The 25,785-nt window shown below is 42.7% G+C and overlaps 1 protein-coding gene across 3 annotated transcripts in view; it reads left to right on the top strand.

Annotated features, from left to right (window-relative positions):
* The first annotated feature begins 683 nt into the window (after positions 1–683).
* The window catches only part of clcn1b (chloride channel, voltage-sensitive 1b), a 34,007-nt gene continuing 8,905 nt past the window's right edge, over positions 684–25,785 (top strand). The window contains exons 1-12 of one of the 3 annotated variants that reach the window (XM_010884958.5): positions 684–879; positions 16,544–16,745; positions 16,862–16,993; positions 17,124–17,252; positions 17,390–17,523; positions 18,326–18,403; positions 21,744–21,822; positions 23,053–23,178; positions 23,597–23,681; positions 23,803–23,904; positions 24,497–24,581; positions 24,987–25,142. In XM_010884958.5, the coding sequence (XP_010883260.1) occupies positions 16,682–16,745; positions 16,862–16,993; positions 17,124–17,252; positions 17,390–17,523; positions 18,326–18,403; positions 21,744–21,822; positions 23,053–23,178; positions 23,597–23,681; positions 23,803–23,904; positions 24,497–24,581; positions 24,987–25,142 (1,170 nt within the window). In that variant the 5' untranslated portion in view covers positions 684–879; positions 16,544–16,681. Of the gene's footprint in view, positions 1,350–9,795; positions 9,847–16,543; positions 16,746–16,861; positions 16,994–17,123; positions 17,253–17,389; positions 17,524–18,325; positions 18,404–21,743; positions 21,823–23,052; positions 23,179–23,596; positions 23,682–23,802; positions 23,905–24,496; positions 24,582–24,986; positions 25,143–25,785 lie in introns of those variants that run through there. The other 2 variants (XM_010884956.5, XM_034288638.1) reach the window with 2 other exon arrangements.

Below are 25,785 nucleotides of genomic sequence, written 5' to 3'. Positions count from 1 at the left end.
TGTGTGAGAGCGAGGGCACTGCATGTGTAGTCTGGACTCAAGTGGATGGGTACGTATGTCCAAAACCTGTGACTGGTACTGCATGTACGCTATGTGTGATATGTTTTGATCACTCGTGTTGCTGTGCGGCTGGCCTGTTTACCTCAACGTCCTCTCCCAGTATACTGTTTTTGCATAACTGTCATAGCCTGTAGTGGGGACTATTTCATGACTGTACGCTACTTCATCATGACACATCGCCGTAACGCCCTCTGTTCTTCAGTACCTCAGGCAGCTGTCCGTAGTCATTCTCCCTGACACAAATGCTCACTCGCCCCCTCGGCCACAGTGACACATTTTTCGCTGGCCACTGCCATGCGGTGAGATTAGGCTGTTATGTGGTGGCTTGTGGTGTCCAAAGCAGAGCAGAGTTAAAGGGATTGGCGAGGCCTGGGCCCGGCTCGCTCTCTAGGATGGTCACATGCCCCCCCCGTCTCATCAGAGACTGGGGCTCTCAAAGGGTGATCGCATTAGACCATTGAGATACAGCCCAGATCAAAAAAGATTGTCCCTGGTAGATGTGCATGATGGCGATGGATTAATCTGGCCAAGGGAAGCCCATTATATGTGTTAAGGTCAGCATGGGGGGGGGTGAGGTCTTGGAGCGTGTGGGGGGGGGGGGGGGGGGGGGGCATGATCGTCAGAGTAGCCTTGCATCATTGGCTCATGAGGTGAGACCTGTCATGGGGGTGTCAGGTGCACCCCCCCCCCTCCTCATGTTGCAGGGGCAGCCCGTGAGGGGTGGGAGGAGTGGGGGCATCACCCTGCTCCAGGTCCAAACAAGAACAAAGATCTAGCAGCCCACTGTTGGACTGGCTGGCCTGCTCAGGGGGACTGAAGGTGTGTGTTGGTTTGTGTGTCAGTATCAGTGTCGTTAGCGTGAGTGCTGCGTGTGAGTTAGGTGTGATTAGGTGTCTGCCGTTCTAATAAAGGAACGCTCCGTGTCCGCCGCCACCTCGTCATATCACTGTACCAGAGGTTTCTAAACACCGACGTCTGTCCGGAACTGTCAAGCTTGTGGATTTGCTTCTGGATCAACTGGAGGGGATCTTGTCAGAATAACGGTCATTCTCAAGTGTGTGTGTGCGCACTGAGTTGGTGTGTGTATGTGACTTTGTTAGAAGAAGTGTCTTTTACAAGTGTCTGTATGTGTAGCTGAGCGTGTGTTTGTATGTAAAGAGTGTGTGCGGTGCTGTGAGCGCTGGTGGAAATGCTGAAGCGGCCAGCTGGGTTATTTTTGGGTCAGTGACAGCGTGTCAATGGCTGCAGATGCATCGCAAAGGAAGGCTCTGAGATACCAACAGACCCTGGTAGGTCTCTCTGTCGCTGTCTGTCTCTCTGCCTGAGTAGCCATCTTCATCTGTCTCTTGCCCCATCTGTCTATCTCTTTCCTGCTCTGTCTCTCTGTCCTCCATGATGTTTGTTTTCATCAGGTGTTAAGTGCTAGACTACGGATGTTGTGGGGCGACAGGTAGACTGGTGTTTAAAGCATCTGACCAGTAACGGAAAGTCTGCTGGATTAAATCCCTGAGCCGGCAAGGTGAAAAGGATGTTCTGACCCTGAACAAGGCAGTTAACCCTAATTACTTCCCAGATCATAGTAAACGAGAACAGGTTTAGTCAACAGGTAAGAAAAGACAAAAATACCACTGCTCTGGGAATAATCTTGTTTTTCCTTCTTGCTTGGCCTTCCACTTGATATTCTGAATGGTCATGTCACTCTGCCCGTTTCCATTTTCTGGTGTTAAGTCCTTCCTGATGATCCTACTGCGTTAATGCCTTGTGATACCCTAACTTCATGAACCTAATGCATGTTAAGGTGGTTCTTGTCATTCATGATTTTTAGAAACCCAATGCAGAAATGAAGGACCTCTTAAATGGATATCCTTCTCTGCTATGATGGTCAGAAATCTTTTAAGACTTCTGTAAAGCTGTCACTGTTTTCATGGATATAAATACATATTCCTATAGCAGGAAATGTGAGCAGACAAGTTCAATGTATTTATACAGCATCACCTCCTGGTGAGCGTGGACAGATGAAGTCATGTTGCTCAGATTGAAATCAGGTGTCTCCAAACATTTAGTCCATGACCCCGTTAATATTAACATTTGTTTTTGACGAATGAACATGTTTGTCTTAATTGTAGCTATGACAATCTGGTCTTAGACTGTGTAGTTCAAACTTAAGGAAGGTCAGGCCGTTCTTGTGTATGATCTTTTTTAACAGGAAATGCCATGCTCATGTTCATGATGATATTCTATTCCCCCAGCTGTATTTACTGCATTAGTTCGGTTTAGTTTTTTTTTCTACCAAGTGTGTATTCTCTGTATTATGACACTCTTATTGTGAAATGAGGTGACCTGACATGGAGTTTGGGAAATGCTGCTTTAAATCCTTACAATGGATCGTGTTGACTATGCACATTACATTAATTGAAGGCGCCACCTGATCTTTAAATAGTCATTCATATTGTTTGGATACTTGCTAGGACAGTAGATGAGAAGGAGCTTGTTGTCTTCAAATGACAATTTGACCACTTTATTTGAAACTAGTCAGAGATACGTGGAAGAGGTTAAGTACTCGAGCAGTTGACAAGCTGGTTCCTTGGAAAGAGAAGGGAACATGAACTGAAAGAACGATAGTGAAAGTGAAGGCTGGGCAGAACGATAGAGGAAGAGAACATTACAGAAGGAACCTGAGGGTGCGAGGGAAGGCCCAAGCCTGATGTGTATATCCTTCAGTGGATAGGTGAGAGTCCGTACAATCCCTCCTTTTCTTCATCTCCTCTCATTCCCTGGATTTGAGAGACGGGTGGAATGCTGACCAAGGCTGTCTCAGTTCCACCACTCTGCCCTTTCCTCTCTTCTTTTTCCGTTTCCACTCTTTTCTCCCTGTCTATCCCCTTGGAAGACCCTAGGAGTGCTGATGTCCACTCAACAAAAGGAAAGGCGAAAGGAGGCCTCTTTCTTTCCCCATCTCCCTCTCTCCATCTGCCAAAACTTGGTGGCGTCTTGCCCAAGGCAAATCATGAATCCCTGGCCGTTCCGCAGAGTCTGAGGAACCAGGGGTTAGGATATAAATAAGAAGACTCAGACACGCTATTTTCAGGCCTAATGTCCCTCCAGTTACCCAAACATAGATCTATCTATCACGCAGGTATGATCACTATGACGGGGGCCAGAGAGTGTGAGAGAGTGTGTGTGTGTGTGTGTGTCTCATGATCGCTATAGTGGGGTACAGAGGCGCACAGAAACGGAGAAGGGTGTGTTGGGCAAGGTTTGACGGTACACTATCTTAATTCTGTTTATTAATCATTTCCTTGACACAGGTGTTAATTAGTGTGACACTGTAGACGTGTATCCTGTCTTTAATTAGGATTTTTAAGTATGCCCGCTGAACTCTTTCTGAGGATAACACGGACGTTGGCGGTGTGTGGACCCGTGTTGTTGTAGACATTGAGAGTCAGTTTTACATTGTATGTCACACACAACATGCACCGACAGACACGCAGTGTCTCCGTTGTTGTGGGCCTGCCATTTGGCCTACAACCCAGCCCTCCGAGCTCAGCCAGGCGAGGTGTCTAACCAGCTGTGAGACCCGCTGGTGAATCACGACAGGGTGAATCAAGAGTGTTTACTCTGTCTAATATCCGTCCACGTTAAGCAAATCATTTACTATTAGGCAAGTTAGGTGTTTGTGTGTGGAGGAAACGTGTGTTTTGAATTCATTCAATATTTAACTGATGTTTTGACTCCCCACACGGTAGTATTTGTGGGATATTGATATATCTTTTTGAAAACATATTTTTAATATGTGCCTATATCTTTTCTAAACATATACTAATATATGTATTATACGGCCATACTTTAGTAATACATATATGTCATAGATTTATTTACATATTCGATTTGGGCTGTTTTCAAAGGTTTTCTATATCTTAAATACATACAAAATTGACAAAATAATAGTTGGTAATATGCATTTAGCATTTACATCTAACTGATATATTTCTGTATTTGTATTGTTTCTTGTGTTTATTATGTTATCTAGTCATTTCTTTGAAGTACTTTTACAGAGATGAATAGCATTCATTATGATACTGTTAAAAATATATGCATATTGTTTTCATAATGAGTTTCCTTTTCTCTGTAAAATAATGCTTTGAAGGTTACCCTGGCAGAAATGATGTCATTGATTTTGGAAATATGACTGATCGTGCAAAAAATATAACAAAGGGTTTTTGAAGGATAATGATCATATGAAGCCATTTTTATCACAGTTGTTTGGCTCCTTTTAAAATCACAATGATAACAGACATCACCCAAATAGCCCTGATCAAAAGTTTACATAGCTTTGAATGTTTGGCCTTGTCAGAGAGAGACAAGGTGACACACGACATTTAAAGGTGAATTTCCAACACCTGTGGCTTTTTAAATTGCAATTAGTGTCTGTGTATAAATAGTCAATAAGTTTGTTGGCTCTCACATGGATGCACAGAGCAGGCTAGAGACTGTACCATGATGAGCAGAAAAGAACCTGCATAACAAGGAAATGGAACTTTATAAAGATGGAAAAGGATATAAAAAGATATCCAAAGCCTTGCAAATGCCAGTCAGTACTGTTCAATCACTTATTAAGATGTGGAACGTTCGGGGATCTCTTGATACCAAGCCAGGGTCAGATAGACCAAGAAAGATTTCAGCCAAAAGTGCCAGAAGAAATGTTCGGGATACAAAGATAACCTCAGGAGAGATACAGGCTGCTCTGGAAAAAGATGGGGTGATTGTTTCAAGGAGCACAATACAACAATACTTGAACAAAAATGAGCTGCATGGTCGTGTTGCCAGAAAGAAGCCTTTACTGCGCCAATGCCACGAAAAAGCCTGGTTACAATATACTTGACTACAGCTTGACACGCCTCACAGCTTCTGGCACACTATAATTTGGAGTGACAAGTCCAAAATAGAGCTTCATGGTCACAACCAGGGGAGTCAACATGGCCTATAGTGAACAGAATACCATCCCCACTGTGAAGCATGGTGGGGGCTCAATGATGCTTTGGGGGTGTGTGAGCTTTAAAGGTACAGGGAATCTTGTGAAAATTGATGGCAAGATAAATGCAGCATGTTATCAGAAAATACTGGCAGACAATTTGCATTCTTCTGCATGAAAGCTGCCCATGGGACGCTCTGGAACTTTCCAGCACAACAATGACCCTAAGTACAAGGCCAAGTTGACCCTCCAGTGGTTACAGCAGAAACTGGTAAAAGTTCTGGAGTGGCCATCACAGTCACCTGACTTTAATATCATTAAGTCACTCTGGGGAGATCTCAAAGGTGCGGTTCATGCAAGACGACCAAAGACTTGGAGGCATTTTGCCAAGACAAATGGGCAGCTATACCACCTGCAAGAATTCAGGGCCTCATAGACAACTATTACAAAAGACTGCACACTGTCATTGATGCTAAAGTGGGCAATACACAGTATTAAGAACTAAGGGTATGCAGACTTTTGAACAGGGGTCAGTTAATTTTTTTCTTTGTTGCCATGTTTTGTTATATGATTGTGCAATTCTGTTATGACCTACAGTTGAGTGTGAATCCCATAAGAAATAAAAGCCATGCGTTTTGCCTGCTCACTCATGTTTCTTTACAAATGGTACATGTATTATCAATTCTCCAAGAGTACGCAAACTTTTGAGCACAACTGTATTTCATCATTTCAACACATAATATTCAACATTAAAATATATGACATGCATTGTATTATGATATTGTGAGACGCGCAAGTTATATATTTCATAAATATATTCAGGGCACATATGTAAATATAGGTTGAGAAAATCCTCTACATGTGTACATATCTTTTGCAGGAGTTTTCCCATGTGGGTCTTGATGGTGTTTGATATAATAGACATTTCCCAATGCTTACAGTAGGCTATTAAATGCTTCTTATGCCATTGCCATCCCAGCAACGTGCATAGCTGCCAGCTTTTCACATAAGTCAGCCTGCCATCATTTGAATAATAACCAGGTGACCACAGACTTCTATCTGATAACAGATTCTGGATCACCTGATTAACATTGTTGATCCAGTTGGACATGCCGCAGCACCTGCGTACAACAGCGTACATAACAGCAGACGTCCGCTGGGCCACTGTCATATCAAATTGTACTCAGTGTCACGTAGAGCCCCTGATTGTGCTGAGTGACTACCTAAACATGGAATGCTAGGCTCCGTAGTTTTTCTGTAGTTTTCCTAGCAAAATACCATATTTATTTCAGTAGTGAGAACTTGTAATCGAACATGAACCATTGAGACAGGTACAGAAGGTAGCTACTGTATTGGCACCTTTTAAGAACAATGAGCAAAAAATGCTTCATGAAATGTATAGCACAGCTAATGAGCTGTATTGTAAAAAAATATATAATTATGATTCAAGACAATCACACGAAATTCTTACATAGTATTTTTTGTACATGCCCCTCAGAAGGATGACAGTGCGGAGCCTTTTCTGAGCCATAATCAATGTTATGAGATTGGAACACTAATTGGAAGGGTTCTGACACCACTCCTCCATAAAGAATCTTTCCAGCTCATTCAGACCCTTCAATTCACTTGCTTGAATAAAATAATAATTTTGCCACATCCTTTTGCCACTGATAAGTGAATAATGTTTACATTTATCTTTTGGAGAAAGAAATCTATTACTTGGAACCATAAACTGTTTTTGTATTAGTATAAATTAACAGGCTGCTTAATATAAACAGTAAAAAAGCTAAAATGCATCTAAATAATTATGGGAAAACTGTCTTGATCATCGTTTTCCGTGGGTGCCAATCATTTTGCAGGTGAGCACAGTTCTACTGCATTTTCTAGTCAAATTGACAGTATGCCTTACCTACACTGAATAACTTAAGTGGCCTACTAATCAGACTGTTCTGCTGAAGCATTAGCAACGGTTGGTTGGCATTGAGATATACAATTAATGCCCCAGTAGAAACCCCATTTATAGGTGACTGTAGCCAAGTCAAATTAGAAAGGTGTGTAACCGCTGTGTCACGCTGAACTGCTATTTTTCGTATTTTTTATAAGACATGAATTACAATGATGATATAAAGAGCAAATGAGAAACACAGCATGGGAACTTTAAAAGTGACTGGGTCGTTTTTTTTTTTTTAAAGTGCTCAAAGCGAAAGGCTGGTGGATGTTCTAATTCCCAGGCCGACAAGAGGAAGAAAACCATGTCCCTGAGCAAGGCAGTTAACCTTAATAACTTCCATGTCGTATCTGTAAATAAGTACCTGTTCATAGAATACTTACCTGGTAAAATATAAATGTATCTCTTTTTTACGTTTTTAATCCGAACAAACAGTAACATTAAGTTGGCACTTCTGGTTTATGACACACTTTTTATAATGAATGTAATATATTTTAATTACAGGTTTATTATCATTGATCAATAATACAAAAAAGAAAAAACATCACATCTATATCTGAGCTACAGGTACATCTTAGTGTTTTACCTCAATGTGAGTCAGCATGGTTCAGGGAGAAGTGGGCCACTGGCTCTAAATTTAACCCAGAGTTGGGTTTCAACCCCAGGAGGCGGGGCTTAAGGGGGGAGTCAGGGTACACAGGAGGCGAGAGGGGATGTTTTCTTTTGGCGGGGGGCTTAGATTGTTTTGAGTAATGTAAAGTATATCCCGATAGGTGTTTAGTGAAGGGAAAGAATCTGTGTACGGCTCCTTAAAGTGTACGTCTGTACCTTTTTATACCATGTTTCCAGTAGTCACCAATACATACAATCCTGCTAACTTAATCCTCCAAAGCTAATCCCACAAATATAATACTGCAAACCTAATCCTATCCACCACCACTGAGCACAGGAGTCTTCTTTTCCAGTTTTCTTTGTATATGCGTCACGTAGGGAGGGTTGGCCTCATCACCAGGGATTTCCTGGTCTTATAGCAACTCCCTCAGGCAGCTTGTGTTCCTGCAAACCTAACTGAGGTCAGCAGGTTAGTGAGGTGCCCTCCCATGCTTTGACCGGTGTGACTTGGGAAGATAAAAGTGTAAATGTTTGTTGTGCTCCACTTGCCCTGCCTCTGGTATTGTCAACTTGTGGTTTGAACACTGAATGTATGAAAAATATCCTATTGTAATTGTATTGATTGCATATTTATACTTGCCATAAGGCACCTCAGGGGATATTTTACATCTTCTCTGGCCTTATTAACTATGCTTCCACACTTAGTAAGTGTTGGCTGTTGTTTTTGAAATAGTTTTGTGTTGTTAAGCACTTATAACAAATTATATGTATGTATGCATATATATATATATATATATGTGTGTGTGTATATGTGCGTTTGTGTGTGTGTGTGTGTGTGTGTGTGTGTGTGTGTGTGTGTGTGTGTGTGTGTATATATATATATGTGTGTGTATATGTGCGTGTGTGTGTGTGTGTATATATATATACATATAATTTGTAAGGAACAGAAGGGTTAAAATTAAGAGTCCACTGCAAATTGAACACTTCTGTTCCTCACTCAAAATCTGGGTGAGGAACCAACGCTATAACGACAGACAAATAACCATCTGTGAGGTACATTGGGTGAACAACCGAATAGAAACCCAACCAAACAGTGATTGGAAACAGATGCGTCCTCGGGATGTGCTGCTGCCATCACTCTCCTGCTGGTGGTTAGTACACCGGTGAGGTGGAGCGCCGGAGAGGAAGGGGAGCCGCGGTGCCACACCGAGCAGACGTTACAGGGACTTTAATGGTTTCCAGGACTGACAAACAAAATATGAATGAATCTTTAGCTCTTTGTGGCTATATTTCCCCTTGGAGGGATTGTGTATAATGTTTTCACAAGAGAAGAGGTTTGAAATGTGTTCACTGTTTCCACAAATGAGTCAGTACGACTGCACAGCATTTTCAATTTAAATCGCTTGATCATTCAGATCCCATACAATATAGGGAAAAATCTACGCAACAAGGATGGTCTGAGGTTTTTTCATTTTTAGACATTGTGGATATGCTGTGATTATTTCAATGCATTAAAACTATTTCTATGCAGCACTGATTACCACAAGTCCTCATCATACACCATTGTCCTTCCATTACAGAGCTTTGCTTTGTTGTAGGTCAAGGCCTATATATTAATATCAGTGGTGCTCCTTCACTGTATTAATCTTTTCTTATTTCAATTGAAGATTCTGTTTCTAATTAAAATTCCTGCCTTTTTGATGATCTAATTTAGCCCTAGGGAAAATGTAGCACGTGAAAATTACACCCAGGCGATAAAAACAACAGTAATTTCTTTCATTCCCACCCTGCAAGATGTTGGTGTCCCCAGTATGGTTTATTACGTTCTAGGATGGAATAGCTGGAGTCTGCAGGGCTGACTGACTGGCCCACTGGCTTATAGGCAGTAGACCCGGGAGAATGAATAGCTGTTGACAACTTATTGTCAACCCTTAAGTGTATTAGCTTGCACCCCTTCCTCAATGTCTGTGTGTGTCTGTGTGTACGTGTGTGTCTGTGTGTGTGTCTTTTGTACTGTGACCACATCAGTCAGTTATTGACTACCTCCCTACTGGACAGTGAGAAGGCAGGTACAGTCACACAGACTGGTATATAATGAAGGCCTGACAAGTAGAGATCTATGCAGATCGAGGGTATATCCTGGTGTTAGTGTCGGGAATAGCGGGAGACTCATGCTGCCCCTGGGAATAGAGGAAGAAAGATGCAGGAGCGCATCAACACTTTTGAGACGGGTCTGAACTTCGACCAGATTCTGGTAAGATATTAAGTGATAATGATCTTTATTAATCCTATTCATGGTTCTTCATTGTGTCGTAACATAACATCATTGTAAACGGTTTGGAGGTGACGATAACAGTGTTGACATTCAAACTGTTCACATGACATTTCCAGTGACCTTGTTTATAGTGGTCAAGTGGTCTTGATTTGTGTTGTGGTTCAACTGCAATGAGTTATTGCACAGTGTATTGAATAGTTTTTCTACGGTTATCAACTGCTATAATTGGCCCCTTGAATCTGTATTTATGAGTGACACCTTGATTCTGTATTGACTCCTATGAGTGACACCTTGACTCTGTATTGACTCCTATGAGTGACACCTTGACTCTGTATTGACTCCTATGAGTGACACCTTGACTCTGTATTGACTCCTATGAGTGACACCTTGACTCTGTATTGACTCCTATGAGTGACACCTTGACTCTGTATTAACTACTGTGAGTGACACCTTGACTCTGTATTGACTCTTATGACTGACACCTTGACTCTGTATTGACTCCTATGAGTGACACCTTGACTCTGTATTGACTCCTATGAGTGACACCTTGACTCTGTATTGACTCCTATGAGTGACACCTTGACTCTGTATTAACTACTGTGAAGGACACATTGACTCTGTATTGACTCCTATGAGTGACACCTTGACTCTGTATTGACTCCTATGAGTGACACCTTGACTCTGTATTGACTACTGTGAGGGACACATTGACTCTATATTGACTCCTATGAGTGACACCTTGGTCTCCTTGGTGCTCTGTGACAGTGAGCACTGTTACAGGTTTATTTGAATGCCCAAATGTGTTATGGGAATGTTGTGTGAGTGCCCCAGGTACCCCTGTAATTTAAACTGTGATCGGAGCCATGGTTTTTTCCCCGGGGGTGGGTTCTCCTTACTCAGGAATTCTACATTAGTCATGTCACTACGGAATACACATCCAGCATGGTGTTAGGTGGTGGAAGTATTCAGACAGAACATTCCTATGCTATAATGAGATGTGTGAGCGTTTCATTCTTCATGTTTGTACTGTCAGTGTGACTGATAGGATATGGCTACAGTTATAATAGCTCTTTCAAGGGAATGTAGGCCTATGGAAAGGATCAGATTTTCCATGAAGGCAGTTATCTCGCAATCACACTGTACACTGCTATGCTGCTGTGTTTTTTGTAACCACACACACACACACACACACACTCACTAGGGAACCATGAATCAGTTGTTATAATTTTTTTTTAATTAACTCTCAATGTCATCCTGCCCTTCACTCTATGCATCTGTTAGCAGCTCTAATTCTCTCCCTGAGCGTGGTTCTCTGTGCCTCCCGTTCCCCCTCTCCCACTCTCCCCACCCAAAACCCATTAAACATTTGTTCCTTTATTCTAAGGTTCTCCACCTCCTCTCTTTCTCCCATTCTGTTTTGTTAAACAGAGACACGTGGAACATTTAGAAAGGTCACATTATTCATTGTAATCCCACACAAAGGTATTTTAAGGTTTTTGTGTGTGCGTGCACCAATTCTTTAAATTGGTGGTATTCAGCCCTCAACTTGTTGTTTACCATTCTCTGCAGCTTTTGCGTGTGTTGAGTCCACTGTAACAGTGTGTATGTGGCATGGCTGTGACTGGGTTATCGGTGTATTATGTGGGTTTGAGAGTGGATGGCTCCACACACAGGGTCACACAGTGACACAGGACAAACCCAGGCTGACTGAGGGAGAGTGATAGGCTCTCAGAAACAGATGAATCAGAGATATCTGAGTCTCTCTCACGCTGTCTCTCTCTATCTGTCTTTCCCTAGGGAGTGAAACTGGGACGACGCTCTCTTCTTTTGCTTTGGTTTATTCATTCTTTCATTCCACTGTGGCTTATCTTTCACTGTTGCAGTCTTACCCTATTCTCTCCCTCTGCCCCCCTCCATAAGTTTTGTCATCACTGCCCAGGTTTTCTTTTTTTTTCCAGACCTGTCTGTTTGTTTATCCCAGATTGATTATGTTATGATGTTTGTGGTTAGTGTTGACCTCACAGTCAAATATCACTGTACTGTAGGTTGAGGAGAGTCACCTTACAGCATGCCTAAGAGACCTGGCCTAGAAGAGGTACAGTATGCAACATGGTTATATACAATATTGATCCTAAGCTTGTAAATCTGTAGTATATTTTGAGATTTGATTGATTGCGATTGATTTATATTATGGGATGAATACAGAATGTGTGTAGAATGTTTATTGCTTTCTATATCAAGGAAAGGGTTAACCCTGATCCTAGCAAGAAAACTTGTTTTGCTTCTGTTTTCTGTTTTTTTAATATATTGTATACTGGAAAATGTATTGTTATTTAATGTAACTTTAGTTACCTAACTATACAGCTATCGAACATTAATTAAGTTAGAAATATCTTGCTTTTACTTAACTTTCATACCTAACCACTTCATCGATTTCACCTCTGTCACAGTCGCGCCGTTGCTACTGTTTTAACATTCTATGGCAATATTCATGGTCAAAAATGGAATGGGGTTAATAACTTAAAAAAGGTTTATTACTGTTGTATTACTGCAGTAATAAAAAGGTTTATTACTACTTTGTTTTAATTACCCTAAAATTTGATTACACTAATAAATCACACAAATATCTAGCAAACATTATTTTATTTTTATCATTATCATCATCATGTTATCAAATGTGGTATTTTATTCGCAAAGCTAGTCAAAAATAGTTAGCAAAAATACTAATATTAGCTAGTTTAAATATAGTGGACATCCCTCAGTCTTAGTTAATTAGATAACATTATATTGCATCTAAAATCAATTTAGATAAAAAAAATATGACAAAGTGTTTAGCTACAAATGTTTTTTCCATTTTTACTGTGCCCATTTAGCTTCAATTTGTGTTGTGTGGGATCGTTTATTGCACAAACCCAACTAATCATTTAAAGAACACATTGGCCCTAGTAACAGATGACAAACACAGATGTGTGGGTAGACAGCCAAACACATTACAGGAAATGTTGAGTGTCACAACATTAATTACTCTGCTTTTATCTGCAAAGAAGTTTTGAAATGAATGACAGTTGCACCTGTATCATGTGACGTGGTTGTCAGTGGGCCTCATGGTTTGTTGGTTAGTTACAGCAGCTTTCCTCCCTTGACAACCAGATACTTCACCGTCTGGCGCCTTGCTGTTGCAGTGATTTAGACTAATGAATTGGAACCAGTCTGTGATATTGATATACTGTAAGTACAACCCCATTTCCAAAAAGTTGGGACGCTGAGTAAAATGCAAATAAAAACAGAATGCAATGATGTGCCAATCACTTATCCCTATATTTAATTGAAAATAGTACAAAGACAACATATCAAATGTTGAAATGTTATTGTTTTTATTAAAATGTATGTGCCCATTTTGAATTTGATGCCAGCAACATGTTTCAAAAAAGTTGGGACAGGGGCATGTTATGCTGTGTTGCATCCCCTCTTATTTTAACAACACTCTGTAAGCGTTTGGGAACTGAGGAGACCAATTGGTGTAGTTTTGAAAGTGAAATGTTTTCCATTTTTGCATGATATAGGATTTTAACTGCTCAACAGTTTGGGGTCTCCTTTGTCATATTTTTTATTTCATAATGCGCCAAATGTTTTCAATAGGTGACAGGTCTGGAATAAAGGCAGGCTAGTTTAGCACCCAGACTCTTTTATTACAGAGCCATGCTATTGTAATAAGTGCAGAAAGTGGTTTGACACTCCCTCTCCATTTTAGTCTGGAGAAACCGTGATTCCCAAAAATTATTTAGATTTTTTATTTGTCAGACCAAGGGACAGTTTTCCAATGAGCTCTGGCCAAGAGAAGGCAGTGGTGTTTCTGGATCTTGTTTATATATGGTTTCTACTTTGCATGGTAGAGTTTTAACTTGCATTTCGTTAGCCTCATAGCATAATTGCCTAAGTCATTTTTTGGCCAAATTTGATATCTGCCTTATTTTACTGTCCTGCCACTGCTGCATCATCCTGTCGTTCTGCCTATGTCCTTAGCCAATCACAACACTTATTAGAATCCAAAAACACTATCTGCCTTAGTCATCTCTTTGACTTAGGCAGTTTTGATACAGACAAAATGGGAGAAAACATGAGAAGACAAAGTATTACAAAACTAAATTACAGATGCACAACTTTACTTGCATCAACATGAACAACAAAGATGGATATTGTTACGCTTGGGAAGAGCATGAAGGCTCCCTCAGCAGTGAGGTTTCTGCCCATCTGCAGTCCAAACACTTCGAATCAATCCTAGAGGCCAACGGAAACATTGAGAAAGTCATTGTCTGGAGTGATGGCTGTGGATATCAAAATCGGTGTGGTGCCATCAGCAACACCTACCTTCATCTGGCCATGAATCATGGTGTCACCATAGAGCAAAAGTTTCTGGTTGCGGGGCACACACAAATGGAGTGTGACTCCATGCATAGCCTCATTGAGCGGCGCATCGTCAAAGATATTCACACTCCACGTGATTACATTGTCATGTTCGAGACTGCATGAATGCATCCATCCCCATACAAAGTGACTCAGCTATACCACAATGACTTCATGAAGTTATCTGGGGCCTATGTCACCAATATTCGACCAGGTAAAAAAGTTGGTGACCCCACACTCCATGGCCTCCGGGCTCTCCAGTACTTGGCTGATGGTCGAATCCGGTACAAGTTGGATTTTGAGTCTGAACCTGCCTCAGGGAATCAACGTCCCCGAAGAACCATTCCACTTGGTCACACTCTTTCCTGCCCAATTGCCAATTACACTCAGGAAATTCATTGACTTGCAGGCAAGTACTACCAAGAGTGGCCCACCAGTACTATGACAACCTCCCTCATCAATAGACAGTGTGAAAATGAGTGTGTTCAGCACCTGAGTGGAACTTGGTGGGAAAGGAAAACAGTGGTTAAGGTTAGACATTAAGAAACAACTTGGTTAAGGTTGGCAAGTTACACATCTTGGTTATATTTAGGAGAGTAAAACCACTTTTGTTATGTCATGTTTGCATTTATATGTAAGAGAAAAAATGCCCAAGTCATGGCATATTCTGTCTAAGTCACTTTTATTTGTTAGGCAATTGATGATGGATCTTTTTCTTTTTGCATACTTGTTCACACATCTGGTTGAATGTACTGTTATAATATCAATAAAAAATAACAATGTGATTTCAATGTTTTTTTTCTTGTTTTCCAAAAACATTGAAATTTGACTTAGGCAATTATGTTATGAGGCTAACGATTTGTGGATGCTGTGTCATACTGTGTTCACAGACAATGGTTTTCAGGAGTGTTTCTGAGCCCAAGCTGTGATTTCCACTAAAGAATCATGTCTCTTTTTAAAGCAGTGCCGCCTGAGGGCCCAAACATCACGGCCATCCAATATTGGTTTTCAACCTTGTTCCTTGCATACTGAGATTTCTCCGGATTCTCAGACTCTTTTAATGATATTATGTACCGTAGATGATAAGATCCCCAAACTCTTTCCAATTTTATGTTGAGAAACTTTATTCTTAAATTGTTGAACCATTTGCCTGCGCTGTCTTTCACAAAGTGATGAGCCCCTCCCCATCCTCACTTCTGACAGATCCATCCTCTCTGGAATGATCTTTTAATACCCAATCGTGTTATTGACCTGTTGACCAAATTAGTTGTGTGATATGCCACCAGGTTTGGTTTTTTAGCATTACACAACTTTTCCAGTCTTTTGTTGCCTCTGTCTCAACTTATTTGAAACGTGTTGTTGGCATCAAATTCAAAGTGGGCCTATATATTTCAAGAAATATTAAATATCTCAATTTCAACATTTAAATATGTTATCTTTGGATTGCTTTCTATTGAATATAGGGTTTAAATAATTTGCACATCTTTACATTCTGTTTTTATTTACAAGTAGAAATTTTACTCCAGGCTGCAATGACAACACTGAGCCATTTGGGGGCCTCATACTAACATTCATTTAAACTTAATTCCATTATTATTATTCATCCCAACGATGCGATAGAAAGATATTTTTGTGTTCGGCGTGTGCTGCTTGCTGGATCGAATCACAGCTGTTCAGCCTATGAGCAAGGTTCTTAACCCTGTTTGTATATCAATGAAAAGTCTTGATCTACCTCCTTCGCTCCAGTGATTCTTTTTCTGTCCGGCAGAGTTTTCCAAACCACACATTCTCCCTTCATACCTGGTTAATCACCACCGTGCCATATACTCTTTTCTCCCTATGCTCCTATTGAGGACCTCTCTCTAGTTTCCTCGGATTCACTTCTCTTTTCCTCCTCCACCTCCTCTCTCCAATCTACCCATTTTCATATTCTCAAATTCAAGACAATGCAACACATAACAAATCATACGGTATCCTGCCTATTTTTAGGCAATGTTGACAGTGTTTAGCTGCATGGGGAGTATAACTTTTCATAATAGAGCAGCTTTATTGGTAATGGAGTCTTCAGTTTGTTCTGGTGCCTCCAAGTCTTCTTAGGTAATCAAGGACACGTTTGGGGGGCATTCAATCTGTGGAGCATTTTTGGAAACTTGTGACTGTATTACCGATCTTCTAAAACGGGCTGTTATTTATGATGCACTGAGGCTATCATATTGTCTCTGTCCAGGCGTCTGTCGTGCATGGTGGGTAATGTAGTCTTTGTTCTGTCCAGCTCTACGGAGAGTACAGGGAGCAGCTGGGTAGCTTTGCCAGGAGGGAGGCAACACGGCTGCTAACAGAGAGACAATGGAGGAAACAAAAAGGAGACACCAGACGGGGGCATGGCCAACGACATCACCACTCCGTCACCATGGAGTCATATCTCACACACACCTCCTCCACAAAGACGTCACACCCCTACTCCAAATGCCGAGGTGGGAGACAAGGACCGACTCTAAATAGATCCTTCCTAACAACCGCAGGTGAAAGTTATATTGAGGGCCTTAATACAAACAGTAAAACATTGCTTCTTGTTCTTGTGTTGGAGTAGACTGCGTGGCTCGTATCCAGCGGTACATTGTGACAAAACTGGGGGAGGACTGGATCTTTCTGGTGCTGTTAGGCCTCACCATGGCACTGGTCAGCTGGAGCATGGACTACGCCAGTGCCAAGAGCCTACAAGGTACATAACTACAGCCCCCATAACCCCCTCTGGCTGAGTTCACCGTAGCTTCTAGGTGACCCTTTACCCTGACAGCCTACTTGCATAGATGTAGTCCTTCCATACCCGCTCTTTCCTTTGCCTCTCCCAGCATATAAGTGGATGCACGGGGAGCTTACTGGCAATGTCCCGATCCAGTACCTGGCCTGGGTCATCTACCCCATAGTCCTCGTCATGTTCGCCTCCTTCTTCTGCAACCTGGTCTCCCCACAGGCCATAGGTCAGTACTAAGAACAATGTTTCTCTCCTGGTCTCCGTGTCTGTCGCCCACCCAGTTACCTAAATGTGCCAGTCGAGCAGAGCTGCCTTGTCACTGGGATGTGTCCATCTCTCAGCCTGTATTTCTGCCTCTTGTAGGTTCTGGAATCCCTGAGCTGAAGACCATTCTCAGAGGGGTGGTGTTGAAGGAGTATCTAACTCTCAAAGCCTTTGTGGCCAAAGTCATCGGACTGACCGCTGGCCTGGGCAGTGGCATGCCCGTGGGGAAAGAGGTCTGGCTATTTCTCCTCTCCAACCTACCACCCCCCACCCCCCACCCCCAAACACACACACATGCGCATGCACGCATGCGCACGCACACACACACACACACACCCACACACGCACGTACGCACACACACACACACACTTTTTCCTCTCTCCTGCAGAGTATAATACATCATTGTGTCATGTTCTTTCTTCTTTCTTTTGGGACTAAAACAATTTCCTCAACTCCTCGACAAAATGCATTGATTCTCCCTTTATGGAGGGTTGCCAACTGTCAAACGTACCTGATTAATTCCTGCTGATAAAATGTGCTACAGATAGAACACCTGAATCAGAGAACATTTTCCATGTCTATAAATATTATGTTCTTAGTGGGTCTCTGCATTAGAATCTGGGAGAGGCACTAAATTACTTTGGGGACAGCTCAGGACATGCATGAAACATTCATGGACATTTAGAGAGCTTGCTGTTTTTGCCTAATTTGAGATAAACATTATATTTGCTTCATATGTATGTACTACCTGGATATCTTCTCTACTAATATGTTCTTTACTTTGAGGATTAATCCAGAAATTGAGGGGGAAAGCTATTTTGTTTATAGTAAATTATGTTTTTGCCTCATATGTATGTACTACCTGGATGTCTTCTCAACTGATATGTTCTTTACCTTGAGGATTAATCCAGAAATTGAGGGGGAAAGCTACTCATTGACATACCCAAGCAGTTTGAGTGAAATGACTTAATAGCCGATGTTTACACAAGATGTGTGGACTAGTCCGGGTGAAAATGACTCCTTCTACCTCCTAGGGTCCCTTTGTCCACATTGCCAGTATCTGTGCTGCTGTGCTGAGCAGATTCATGTCCATCTTCTCAGGAGTTTACGAGGTAAGCTGAGGCCTGGACCAAAACAAACTACAATTCACAGCACCCCCCCACTGGAATGACCTTTGACCTGACTGGTAACTAATATGGAATGGGATTGTGAGGCTGTTGCTCTACAATGTCAGAGCTCTTGAGTCTGTTTTAAGTCTCACAACTTTAGCCCTTGTTGCTGTTCTGACTCTATCTCTTGCTCTCTCTTCCACACTGTCTCTCTCTTCTCTCCTGTCTCTCTCCCTCCCTCCCTATCTCTTCTGTCCTGTCTTCCTCTCTCTTTCTCTCTGTCTCACTCCCTCCATCCCTTTTGTTTGTCTTTAGCTTGGCTCCTCTGTGACAGCTCGGCGTTTGTGTCTGTATTAATAATGGTAATGTCAGACTTGTGTATTATTAACACTGACCTCCCATGACTGTCTCTGCCCCCCCCCCCCCCCCCCACATCTCCTGACTCTCCCCCCTACTATACCTCATGTCTCCCCCAACACCCTCCACCCTCTCTCCTACCCCGCTTCCCCCAACACCCTCTACCCCTCTCCCCATCCACTGTCTCCCCCAACACCCTCTACCCCTCTCCCCATCCACTGTCTCCCCCAAAACCCTCCACTCCTCTCCGATATCATCTGTCTCCCCCAAAACACTCCACTCCTCTCCCATAACCTATGTCTCCCCCAAAACCCTCCAACCCTCTCCCATAAACTCTGTCACCCCCAAAATCCACCTCTCTCCCCAACACCCTGTCTCTCATTAAATCCCCTACCCTACTTCCTGTCTCCCACAAAATCCTCCTCTCCTCTCCCCTTCCCTGTCTCCACCAAAATCCTCCACCCCTCTCCCCTGGCCTACTATCCTCCCCAACACCCTCCACCCTCTGGTGTGTTCTGTTGACCTCTGACCTCAGATTAGGGCCCATAACCAGGACCTGCTGGTGTGTGCGTGTGCTGTGGGAGTGGCCACCTGCTTCGCTGCCCCCGTAGGAGGCAAGTCCCACCCACTTACCCATGAATGTACAATGGATATAACAAGTCTACACACACCTGTTAAAATGCCAAGTATTTGTGATGTAAAAGAATGAGACAAAGATAAATCATGTCAGGACTTTTTTCACCTTTAATGTGACCTATAACGTGAACAATTCAATTGAAAAATTTAAAACTCACAATAACTTGGCTGCATAAGTGTGGACACCCTTAAACTGATACTTTGTTGAAGCACCTTTTAATTTTATTACAGCACTCAGTCTTTTTGGATAGGAGTCTATTAGCATGCCACATCTTTGCAAAATCGCTCCAAATCCGTCAGATTGCGAGGACGTCTCCTTTGCACAGCCCTCTTCAGATCACCCCAGTTATGTTCAATTGGATTCAAGTCTGGGCTCTGGCCAAGCCGTGCTTTTGTAGATTTGGATGTGTGCTTTGGGTTGTTGTCGTGCTGAAAGGTGAACTTATTCTTCCTCTTTAGCTTTCTAACGGACTCCTGAAGGTTTGTGCCAAAATTGTCTGGTATTCATAATTCCCTCCACCCTACTAAGGCCCTGTCTCCTGCTGAAGAAAAACAGCCCCAAAGCATGATGCTAACTCCACCATGCTTCACTGTGGGTATGGTGTTCTTTGGGTGATGAGCAGTGTTGTTTTTGCACCAAAAATACCTTTTGGAATTATGGCCAAAAAGTTCAACCAGGTTTCATCAGACCATAATACATTTTCCCACGTGCTTTTGGGGGACTTGATGTTTGTTTTTGCAAACTTCAGCCGGGCTTGGATGTTTTTCTTTGTAAGAAAAGGCTTCCGTCTTGCCACCCTACCCCATAGCCCATTCATATGAAGAATACGGGAGATTGTTGTCACATGTAGCACACAGCCAGTTCTTGCCAGCAATTCCTGCAGTTCCTTTAATGCTGCTGTAGGCCTCTTGGAGGCCTCCCTGACCAGTTTTCTTCTCGTCTTTTCATACATTTTGGAGGGACGTCCAGTTCTTGGTAAAGTCTCTGTTGTGCCATATTTTCTCCACTTGATGATGACTGTCTTCACTGTGTTCCATGGTATATCTAATGCTTTGGAAATTCTTATGTACCCTTCTCCTGACTGATATCTTTCAACAATGAGATCCCTCTGATGCTTTGGAAGCTCTCTGCAGACCATGGCTTTTGCTCTGAGATGCAACTAAGAAAATGTCATGAAAATCCTACTAGAACAGCTGAACTTTATTTGTCATTAATCAGAGTCACTTTAAATGATGGCAGGTGTGTAATGACTTCTATTTAACATCTATTTAACAATTCTGTCCCCATCCCCAGTTATAAGAAGGTGTGTGCACTTATTCAACCAGGTTATTATGAATTGTTCACATTAAACATGATTTATCTTTGTCTCATCCTTTTACATCACAAAAACCTGGCATTTCCACAGGGGTGTGTGGACTTTTTACATCCAATGTACCTCTCACCACTTACAGCACAGAAGGCCCCAGAAAACAAGGCTCAAGGAACTTCTGGCCTGTAATAGATGCAAATATATTGTGTATACAGCTGTGTCATTGTGGCAAGGAGTACAAATCTTGGTCGCAGCATTCCTACAACGCCCATGGGCCTTTCATGTAGCGGTGTAAATTGGCTCAGCACCATCCATGGTCGGAAAGGTTTGGTGTCAGAAGAAGTTGCCTTGCTGTGTTGTACTCTAGTGGCTCCTTGTGGTAGGTTTTGGTACCTGTTCTTGAATGTATTCCACTTCCGGCATGTAGGTACTGGCCAACACTTTCTGGTTGGGCAACCGGTGTGATAAAAAATTACTGCTTGGCGCAATGTGCCTCAGAGGACACACGTCTCGATCTCTGCTCATCCTGAGTCTGCCAGGTGTTACTGCCGTGAAAGAAAGCTAGATTAGATTGGACTGTTTTATAGTTAAATATTTCTTTTAGTAATTTTAGGTGAAAGTAATTCTATCTTCTATCTTCTTGACAGCATGTTCTGTTGATCTGCTCGCTCATTATGGTAATGGTTTGTCCAGGGCCTGTGTGATTCTCTGGTGTGGCCATTTGATAATTTCTTAGCCGCTGTGCATCAATTCCTTGTTGCTTGCTCGTTTGGGTTTCAGGCTGGCTATCTGTATGAGCAATTTGTGACAACTGGTTATGTGAAAATTATTAATTAAATGAGATTGATTGATCGCTCTGTTGTGCATACCTCTGCCTTGTTCTGTATCACACTGTTGGGAAAATTCTTCATTCACTTTATTCTTGTTTCTTCTCCCTCTCATCCATTCCCAATGTATTCTCTCAATCCTTTGCCCTCTCCATTTTTCTTTTGCTCCCTTACTTTCCATCCCTGGACTTCCTCTCTTGTCTGTGTCAGTAGAACCCTTATGGTTACACAGACATTCTGACTGTTGGCTGTGCCGTTGGTGTGGGCTGCTGTTTCGGCACTCCTCTTGGAGGTACGGTACCCCTGCTTATTATACATGTTTTACTTTATCCCTCCTCCTACCATCCCCTCTACTATGTGTTTTACAGTATCCCTCTTCCTGCCATCCCCTCTACTATGTGTTTTACAGTATCCCTCTTCCTGCCATCCTCTCTACTATGTGTTTTACAGTATCCCTCTTCCTGCCATCCCCTCTACTATGTGTTTTACAGTATCCCTCTTCCTGCCATCCCCTCTATTATGTGTTTTACAGTATCCCTCTTCCTGCCATCCCCTCTACTGTGTTTTACAGTATCCCTCTTCCTGCCATCCCCTCTACTACATGTTTTACAGTATCCCTCTTCCTATCATCCCCTCTACTATGTGTTTTACAGTATCTATCTCCCTAAGCTCCACTCTCTATTTCATTGTATCCCTTCTCTCCCTAGCCTCCAACTTTGCTAAATGTTTTGCTGTATCCCTCACTCACTACCAGAAGGTTTACATTAACTCACACCCTAACCTCCACACTCTAATCTTTTACATTCCCTTTTTCACTACATATTCTCAACATATTCAACATATGTTCTCTTTAACCCTTGAATGACCTTCCTGAATAACTCTCCATATCATTGCCTTCCCTCTTTCTCTCCCTAACCCTCTACAGCTTGTCATTTCCTCTAACAGTAATCTACAGGGTCTATCAGCGGCAGCTTGAATAGGAAACATTGTGCAGCAACACAGAGATAAAATCATTAGAGCCCAGCTTGTCTCTCCTCTTCAAATATGGTCTTTTATCATCTCCTTTAATCTTACCCACAGTCATGACTTTTACTCACTCTGATGTTTTTTTTGCTCTCATGCAGAGTGTGGGCTTTCAATTCAGGCATGTGCTTGTGTGTGTTGTGTGGTTGGACATGTCTGTGTGATGGGGTGTGTGTGTGTGTGTGCGTGCGTGCGTCTGTGTATGTGTGCGTGCGTCTGTGTATGTGTGTGTCTCTTTCTGTGTGTATGTGTGTGTATTCCGTGGTTCCCTCCTGTTGTGTATAATTGCTTGAAGTGCTTTTGGTCTCATTCCACTCCCATTAAAACTCAAAGCCTTCCCCCCGTTCCCTCTCCCCCATTCCCTTCCTCTCCTCTCTCCTCCCCGTTTTTCCCTCCCTCTTTCTCTCCCTAATTCCCCCTCTCCTCTCTCCTCCCCATTTTCCCCCCTCCCCTCCCCTCCTCTCCCCTCCCCTCCTCTCCCCTCCCCTCTCCTCTCCAGGGGTGCTGTTCAGTATTGAGGTCACGTCTACCTACTTTGCAGTGAGGAACTACTGGAGAGGGTACTTTGCTGCCACCTTCAGTGCCTTCATATTCCGGGTGCTGTCTGTGTGGAATAAAGACGCCGGTGAGTCCTGAATGGCAGTGCCTCATCACACAAACATTCCCTCCCCACAACATCTGGATGTTACCTCAACCCCCCTTTAATGTCACGGTAATGTAGTCTAGAATATAATAAGCTTTCCTTATTCGCCTGGCTGAGCTAAGCAACCCGGTTCATTTCTAACGTTCCATAAACCAGTCTTCAGGTGACAGCGTCAAATCAACCTTGTAACCCCACTGTAGAGCCGCTCCTGCAGAGATGTAGTCTTGTGAAGTCTGCCGTGCTGAAACGACCTCCTCTCCACTTATTTTGGGGGCTTTTCACTTGGTGTAACCCGAGAAGGGGGTCATAAATGAAAGCCATTGTTTCTGTTTGAATGTGTTTCAGTAAGGTTTTCTCACCCACCTCTCTCTTTCTCTCTCTTTCTGTTTCTCTTTTACAGTCACCATTACAGCTCTTTTCCGGACCAACTTCCGGATGGATTTCCCCTTTGACCTACAGGAGCTCCCTGCCTTTGCTTTCATTGGGTAAGAGCTCTTTGTAAACATCACACACATCCAATGTTGATGAATTTCCAACAGAACTCCTGGGTGCGGATCTGTTGGCTTGTGTGTGTGTGTCTCCCTGATTCCCTGTCCTCTGTTGTAGGATCTCCTGTGGGTTTCTTGGGGCCTTCTTTGTCTACCTGAACAGACAGGTGGTCCTAGTGATGAGGAGACAGACCATTCTCACACGCTTTCTAACCAAGCAGTGAGAGCCCGCCCCCCCAAACCCCCCCACACACACACACACACACACACACACACACACACGCTTTCTAACCAAGCAGTGAGATCCCGCCCTCCCAAACCCTCACACACACAATACTTTGTTTGAATATAGAAATTATATTACAGTCAAAACCCCCCAAATACCAGATCTATAAGTCTGCACTGATAGCCCCCCTCACCACACACACACACACACACACACTCTCCCAAATGTCTTCACAATTTGAATGCTTAGCAGACACTATTACCAATATCCTTGCCACTTTCCACAATCCAAATTAAATTTGGGTCAGTAAGTCATCTGATACAGACCACAGAGCCTGTCTTGTTTAACAGCCTTACAGCCAGACAGTTAAAAACCCTCACTGAGCCTGTGACTCACTGATCAGTACATTGAGCTCACACATAAGGAAAGGCAGAGCTGTAGACAGTCTGGCACGGAGATACGATTCCTGCCTTTGAATGTTACAACCTTAAAGGTGTTCACATTTCTGATATGGCATTGTGTTTTTTGTTCAATATGCCTCTTGTGCAGTGATGTTGTTTGTTGTTGTTTGTATGTTTATGTTCAGTCGGTTGATCTACCCAGGAGCAGTTACGCTTGTCATCGCCACCCTCACATTTCCTCCTGGATTTGGCCAGTTTATGGCTGGAGAGGTCAGAAAACAACATCAGCTTTATAGTAGTTTCTTCCCACATTTAAAACCATTTATGAAGGCATGTATAGCCTGTAGAGTGAATTGAGCAACACATTTTTTTTTGGGTGATAGCTTCAAATCAACCTTTAACCCCACTGTAGAGCTTCTCAAGCAGATATGTAGTAATGTGAAGTCTACCATGCCGAAACTACTTCCTCTACACTTTTCTTTGTGACAATCCACTTCGAATAACCTGAGCAGAGGGGCCATAAATTATTGATATTATTGAATGTACTTCAGTAATGTTTTATTACCCACCTCCCTCCCTCTCACTCTCTGTGTCTTTTTTTCTCTCCCCCATTCCTACATCGTTTTCCACAACCCCATTTCCACCCACTTCCCCTTCTCTTTCCCTGTTGTCCAGCTAATGCCCAGAGAGTGTATAAACTCCCTGTTTGATAATTTCACCTGGACCAAACTCTCGGCCACTGCCCCTCCCCCCGGCCTGGGACGCTCCTCAGCCTGGCTACACCCCGACGTCAGCGTCTTCCTCATCCTGCTCCTCTTTTTCATTATGAAGGTACGTCATCCCTCTGAGTCAGTCTCATTCCCTGACACCCGAATTCACAGGTCTGGTGGAAAATCTCGAACAACGTGACCATGAAAAATAAGAAGGCAGTGAAAATTCTGGCTGCGATAATCATTGGTTTAATTTGCTTAGTCAACTGAGTCAACAGTCAGCATCTTATCTCTTGGGTTGTAGACTATTAGCTGGTGGTGTGAAGTGGCTGGGTCAGGGTAGTCTGGATATAATAGGAGCATTTGTTTACACGATAAAAAATTTGAAATATAGCAGCATTTCATGCCCCACTTCACAGTATTTTGATTCGCTAAATTGAAAAGATTCCATATACTTCACACTCTTATAGAATGATGCAGTCCCTCCCTAAAGGCCAACTTGGAATGGTAGGTTTTCCAGGCTCACATGCTCTTGGAATGGTAGGTTTTCCAGGCTCACATGCTCTTGGAATGATAGGTTTTCCAGGCACACATGCTCTTGGAATGGTAGGTTTTCCAGGCTCTAATGCTCTTGGAATGGTAGGTTTTCCAGGCTCACATGCTCTTGGAATGGTAGGTTTTTCAGGCTCATATGCTCTTGGAATGGTATGTTTTCCAAGCTCACATGCTCTTGGAATGGTAGGTTTTCCAGGCTCATTTGCTTT

The sequence above is a fragment of the Esox lucius genome, chromosome 20, assembly GCF_011004845.1.
Source record: "Esox lucius isolate fEsoLuc1 chromosome 20, fEsoLuc1.pri, whole genome shotgun sequence".
NCBI classification, from domain to species: Eukaryota; Metazoa; Chordata; class Actinopteri; order Esociformes; family Esocidae; genus Esox; species Esox lucius.
Note: the sequence above shows the minus strand (reverse complement) of the source record. Positions and strands in the feature narration are given on the sequence as shown.